Source organism: Vigna angularis, chromosome 1 (assembly GCF_016808095.1).
Source record: "Vigna angularis cultivar LongXiaoDou No.4 chromosome 1, ASM1680809v1, whole genome shotgun sequence".
Taxonomy (NCBI): Eukaryota; Viridiplantae; Streptophyta; class Magnoliopsida; order Fabales; family Fabaceae; genus Vigna; species Vigna angularis.
The window spans coordinates 56,897,348-56,904,551 of NC_068970.1; the positions used below are offsets into that span (position 1 = coordinate 56,897,348).

General features: G+C 31.2%; 1 protein-coding gene across 1 annotated transcript; it reads left to right on the forward strand.

Moving 5' to 3' along the window:
- Positions 1 to 765: 765 nt before the first annotated feature.
- LOC108321880 (partner of Y14 and mago) lies at positions 766 to 3,974 on the forward strand. The gene is made up of 4 exons (XM_017553777.2): positions 766 to 985; positions 1,074 to 1,187; positions 1,267 to 1,431; positions 3,681 to 3,974. Exons 1-4 carry the CDS (start codon positions 809 to 811, stop codon positions 3,822 to 3,824), a joined length of 600 nt encoding a protein of 199 aa, XP_017409266.1. The 5' UTR covers positions 766 to 808; the 3' UTR covers positions 3,825 to 3,974.
- Positions 3,975 to 7,204: the final 3,230 nt, after the last annotated feature.

Sequence of the window (7,204 nt, forward strand, 5' to 3'; positions counted from 1 at the left end):
GGCAAGGATTGTTATATGAAGATAAAGGAAGCATTCAAGTCTCTGGGTATTGTGATGCAGATTGGGCAGGTTCGCCTATTAATAGACGGTCTACTACAGGATATTGTGTTTTTTTGTGAGGAAACATTATTTCATGGAAAAGTAAGAAACAAAATGTAGTAGCTCGATCAACCGCTGAAGCAAAGTATAGGGCAATGACGTTACTAACATGTTAACTTATATGAGTGAAACAATTCCTTCACGAGCTTAAATTTTGTGACATCGATACTATGAAGATGTATTGCGACAATCAAGTTACTCTGCACATTGCATCAAATCCAGTGTTTCATGAGAGGACTAAACATATAGAAATTGATTGTCATTTTGTTCATGAAAAGTTGTTGATTGAAGAAATATGTACTGAGTTTATTAGGTTGAACGATCAACTCGCAAATGTATTGATCAAGTTTTTAAGGGACCCTCGGATTGAGTTTATTTGTTTCAAGCTTAGTACATACAATTTGTATGTTCCGGCTATTAGGATATTTATCCTATTTTATGATGATTATATTTTATCAAGGGTTAACCTATTTATTAGAATTATATTGTGTTAAAGATTATTTTATTTATTATAATTATATTTTGTTTAGGGTTATTCTATTATCATGATTATATTGTGGCTAGATTATGTATTTTTTTATTAATTTATTTTTATAAATAGAAGAATATGATATAATTATTCTAGAGTTTAATTGTCAAGTATCTTTAACTACTTAAGTGAGTCACCGAGTCGCATAACCTGCTTCTTCTTCTTCCTCTGTCACCAAAAATGAGCGACGACGAAAGGAAAAAGCAAATAGCGGAGCTAGCCAAAACGCTCAAAGAAGGCGAAAGGCTCCTGGGCCCCACAAAACGGCCCGACGGAACCCTCCGAAAGCCCATTCGCATCCGCGCCGGCTACACCCCGCAAGACGAAGTCCCCATTTACCAGCCCAAGCCCGCTCTCGTGCGCTTCCTTATTTTCATCTTTTCCCTTTTTTTTCTTTCTTTCCACACGACGCCGTTTCTCACTCCTTTTTCCTTTCCCTGTGCAGCTGAAAAAGGAGATGGGCTCCGCCGGACCTCCCGGGTACGACCCCGACGCCGATGCGCGGCCCAAGACCAAGTCCGTCAAGAGGAACGAAAGAAAGAAGGAGAAGCGGCTCCAGGTAATGGAAAAATAGTTCTGCTCATTAATTAGTTTAATTGATTGATTAATCTTTATACGAGTTGTGCGGGTTCTTGCAGGCTGCGGTTGAAAAGGATAAGAATGAAGAAGGTGGTGCGAGTGAAGATGGTGGAAAGAAGGAATCTGTGGAGGCATTGAGCTCCCTTGTCAATGATTTGTCTGTGGAAGATTCCACGCAACAAGTTCAAGATGTAGACAAGAGAATTCGAGCGCTCAAAAAGAAGGTGCGCAATTTATGCTTTTTATTATTCTTTTTTGTCTTTCCAGTGATCGCCGCCATTCTAAGTTAAAGCTTCGAATATTAAATAGACTGCCTTTGTTTCTGATTCTCAGCAGAATATATCTTTTGTGACAGAAATATATTAATTTCGTGTGTTTACATTGCTAATGATCTCCCCCAGAATCTTTGTCGTGGGAAAAGAGTTTAAAAGAATTGCTATAGAAAAATTTAGTTATTTTTGGACTTGGGTTATCTCCAACCAAAAGTCAGGAGTTAGAGACTTGTTTGCTGAGATCCATTTAAGGGTTTACATCTCCGATCATATGTTTTTCGTATAAGGGGACATGAAAGTCAAACAACCACATGTTTAAAAGACGTTATTATCTGTCAACCGTGTCACGCCATGTTGGTAGATGTTCTATTTATGTATCTTGTGTTTTGAGAACATTTCTATATGGATTCCTAATTCCTTGTTATGGCTTCTTTTTATCACTGATATCACCTATTTCATTTATCTCTCTGGTATTCTATTTATCTCTTGGTTTAAGATCACTTTAGGCGTCCAGAAAACATTTCCCTTATTTGAGTTTCTCTCTCTGTCTGTCTCCAAGATAACCTTTAAGCTCTTAGTTTTAAGCATCTCATTGACAGCCGATTCCTTTTTCTTAAAATGATGTAAAATGAACAGAGTTTTCCGTTTGCCAAAAATGTGCCAAAAGTGTAGGAAACATCCGTGCCCCTTTGGTTCCTCGGTTTTTCAGTATGCTATTATGGCCTATCCTGTTAAAGTGTCCCTCGGGTATTTATTGAAAGAAAATGAAGGTCCTTAACGTGTTTCTTGTTGCAACATGCAATATAAGAGTTAGTGAAGCTGAAAGTCGTATGAGGGTTGAGTTACAATAAAGCAAGTATTTAAATGTAAGATTGATATGATTCAGCAGAATGCATGTGATGGTAGGAATAGTATCCTTAAGAGCTCAGATATAAGCACATGATCCTGAAGTTTCATCTTTTTACGACTTCAAATTTATAATTAGTATTTAGCCTTTTGCAGATCATTGTACAGAAAATAAGAATATAGATGAAGAGAATGATGCAGTTGAAATTTAGAATGTAAGATTGATATGATTCAGCAGAATGCTTGTGATGGTAGGAATAGTATCTTTAAGAGCTCAGATATAAGCACATGATCCTGAAGTTTCATCTTTTTACGACTTCAAATTTATAAATTAGTATTTAGCCTTTGCAGATCATTGTATAGAAAATAAGAATATAGGTGAAAAGAATGATGCAGTTGAAATTTAGAATGTTGTGTTATGCCTTTGTGGTGTTCTTTACTTTGATCATTAACTGTGTCCAATTTTGTATCTGGTGTCGGTGTTAGAGCTTGTGATCATAGGTTATGGCACTGTTGTCTATCTAGTATTGTACATTATTTGAGTTAATTGCAGCATTGGTATAGGTTTTCATATCTAGTATCCAAGGAATAGGATATAATTTGTGTTTGCTACTAACTCCTGTCTCGAGAATTTATTACTGAGGCACTGCAAGATTGGAGATGTTTCTTCCACTCTTTTATTGGACAAAAAATAAAAAGCTTTGTTGCATTTTATAGCCTCTGGGGTTTGCTGTTTACTTTTCCTTTCTTTACTCTCCTTTCTTTCTATTAATATTCTTACATCCGTTAAAAAATGAAGGAAAGAAGACATTCAAGTAATGCTACTCAAGATCCTGTAGCACTTCTTCTGAATAGTGACTGGTTCAGAAGAGGGGGGATTTTCGCCCACTCTTTTTGCTCTTCTCTCCTCTTCCTTCCAACTTTTGAATCAAACGAATCTCCACTCTCCTCCCTTTCATTTCTTTCTACCAAACACTATATTGGTGATGCAAAGGTTTCACTAGTCCCATTTTATTTTTAATTAGCTTTGTTTGTTTTGACTACAAAGATGGATCCTTGCTATCATCTAACTTGTAACTGACAGAAAGATACTGAGATGAATCTTTTATTTTATGTTTTTAAAAACACTGAGATCAATTTTGATAATTACATATAGTAGATATTCAATGTTGTAACTGATGGTGGCAGAAAATATTGTTATGGGTAGATTGCTAAAAAATATTGTTATTGGAAAACCTTCTTTTTTCTTCTTTACATAACTATGCATGTGTTTTTATCCTCCGCCTTAGTAAAGAAATATCTCAAATAATGCTTTTCCATTTTCCTAGCCTAATTTTTTGAACTGTTATATTCAGATTCGACTTACAGAAGCATTGGAGCAGAGAAGTGCAGATCAAGATCTAAAACCAGAGCAATTGGAAAAGCTGGCAAAACTAGAAGATTGGCGCAGGGAGTTAAAGCAATTGGAGGATCAGAAGACTGAAACAACCGTGTCATGAACAAAATTGGCTGAATTAGCGTGACAAAAATGTGTAGTTTTCATTGATGTTTTGTTGAATAGCATGACAAAAATTGTGTAGTATCAGCCATGTTTTCTTGGACATATATGGACAGTTTCTTGGGAACAATTCATCAGATTTTTCTTTTAATTGTCTTCTTTTGCGTGCATCTTGCAAATAAATCTAGGAAATTTTTTCAGCAAGTACTTATAAACAAATTGAAGTAAAAGTAACCAAAATCCTCTCCTAAATCAGAATCAATATACATTTTAATTTTTCTTTTTATATTTTTTTACTATGCTTTTTGATATCTTAGCTATGTAACGCCTTAAGATAAGTACATTTATAGTTTGTTATTATAATTGCAATTCATGGAGGACAACCAAAACTCGTGAAAAAAAAAGTCAACTATAAAATTATTCACAATCTAACTAGCCTATGCATAGGAAAGATGAAAGTCCAAACTTATAAAAGTTGTCCAGAAAACTTTCAAAACCTACAAATTAGCTACTGTGTTGTGCATAGATAACTTTAAGTTCTCACCTGATCTTCTTTCAATATCTTTATTTTAACATGCATAAGGTTTGATTATTTAGAAATTTATCTAAACTAAACATTTACAACCTGCATTTAACGGATAATTTAAATTTATTTAAAATGTACATTTTGGATAGTAATAAAAATGATTTCTAAGCATTTTGTATTAGATAGTCCATAATTAACATACTAAATTACTCTTTACGAGGTATTATTCCGTAATAACATTTATCATTATATAGCGTGTTTCCTATAAAAATCTATAATTTTATTCTCTATCGATTTCAACTTTAGTTCCTTTAAATTTTAGATGGGTGTAGAAAACAAAGTCTTTCACTCAAACCTTCGGCTAAATATTGGACCCGGTTCGTTGGGTTCAGGCTATATAAGTTTGAGTGATTGAAATTAAAACATGCTCTATAGTGTTTAATTTTTGTTTTTTCTATGTAATTCATGTTAAACACTACTCTGTAGTAATATATCTTAGTTTAATAACACACTAATCAGTTACTATTATATAAAAAAGAAAAATAACAAAAAAAATCAATTTTATACACAAAAAATATATAATAATTTTTTTTAAAGGAAAAGTTAATCAACTTAGTGAAAAAAATATTAATTAACTTTTAATACGCACCATTTAGCTAATATATATAATTTTATTATAAGTTTGAGAGATAACATAATATCATGTATAAAATAGATAAATAAGAACTTTGTAGAGGGGGACTCAATAATATATTGGATTTCATTTTTATACCTAAAAGTTGTTAAAAAAAAAAAATAAGTGTTGGGTGGAACTTTCCATGCAATCTATTAATATATTTGCTTCTCAATTTTTAGACAAACATGGAATAAATTTTGTGGTTAGGAAGATAAATGTTTTATATGAAATTTGTTTTTTAAAAAAATGGTGAGTGCATTGTGATGTTTTAACTTTCAAATTAACTAATATGCTTGAGTGTATGTCACCACCATCAACATAACTTTCAAAATGCAATCTTATGTTATTTAGTTAACAATATAATACTATTACATTCAAAATTGTAAAAATGATAAAATTTAGAAAGAAAAATAGATCTCTTCTTATCATATATAGTTCAATATATCGTTTTACAAATAAGGTGTAAAACAGATAATCTGTCGAATGTGAAGGACAAAAATATTTAAATTATCTCATCTCAACTTTTAAATAATGTAAAATTATTATAGATTCCAAAACCACACATTCAGATTCATCTCACGTCCAATTACGAGAGAGAGAGAAAAAAGGATGAAATATTTCAAAGAAAGAGAGCCTAAAATAATATCAAAGGTTTCGTTGAGATTGATATATAAATGTGCTATTTATTTGTCTACTAAACAGTAACATGAAACCTAGTTATATTTATTTAAACAAAAAAAAAACACAGAACATTTTTATATCAATTTTTCTTTAATAAATTGTAAACGATTTTAAATGAATATCACCACCATATCTTCTTTTCTTCTTAAAAAAAATCTTAATAATTTTAATTTAATATCATTAAAAAAGTCTTGGCATAATATTATAAAAAAATCTTTTACAGTTTTTGGAATCCTAATTCATGCACCTCCTTAATTTTTAAGATGGTTATTGCATATTATGATATTTATCGAAGTTAACACAAAAGGTCTCTGTGACTATTTCATTTTTATTTTTAAAGTAAAGATTAATCTCATCTTTATATTTAATAGGTATAAAAAAATTGTCATCTTATGTTAATTTATTGGTGTCTAATTTTTAGAATTTTAACATCCCACCGCAACGAAACACTGTGGTAGATAGATAGTTTAAGCAAACTTAAGGAGTATTATATACTATCTAATATAAAGAAAAAAGAAAAAGTTATCACATACCTAATTTGATCTCACTCATTCAGCTTTCCCAGCTAATTATATTAAAGGCTTATACATGCATATGGGAGCAAACTGAGTTGTCTTAGTTTCTTTCATCAGCAAAAAAGAGATGTCTCTTAATTAACTTCTCTTAGTTGGTTTCTTTCTGCTTTTCAAATCCACACAAGTTTCGTGAAAAGTGTTGAAAATCCAAATGTGAGTCCAAGTTTTACATTGAATAAAAATTGGGTAGAGATAGGTATCAATCTCTTATATGGTTGGATTCATATCTCATTGGTGTTTGTATCTTCTTGGTGAATTTCCTTATTGATAGACCCAAAAGTAATACGAGTCTCATTGAATCTTCCTCCATAGACCCAACAGAAAGGTGGTGGGTTTCTAAAATTAAAGAATTTGTTTCAACATTTTAATATTAAGAAAATAAAAATATTTTGTGAATGGATTGGAGTACTCCAATTTTTGTATGATTTCAATGCAGTTTGGTTATAAAAGTTTGTTGTGCATGTCTACTAACATTTAAGGAGTAGATAAAATTAACCAAACTAAATTAAATTATCAAATAATTATATCATATTATACTAAAAATACTGAACCATTTAGAGTAAAATCTACATTATTTTATAGTTCAGTTTTTTAAAAAATAAACTTTTAAGGATGTATTTCAGGTAATTATTTATTAACTTAAAACTACTTTTAAAATATAATTCAAGTCACAGTGGTGATGTAGCATGAGCATTCTAGAAATTACCCAATTAAAATTCATCAGTTTTACATAAAATTATCTGTCAGGTATTTTTTGGTGTATAAATAATCTACATAGCATCTCAAATCTTACAACCAAAATCTGATATATGCTTATAGAACATCACTTCCATTACCCAAACATTATTTAAGTAATAATAAAAATCAATCTTAAAAATGCCAAGGTAACCCTAATGGCCCAAGACATTGATGCTGAAACATTT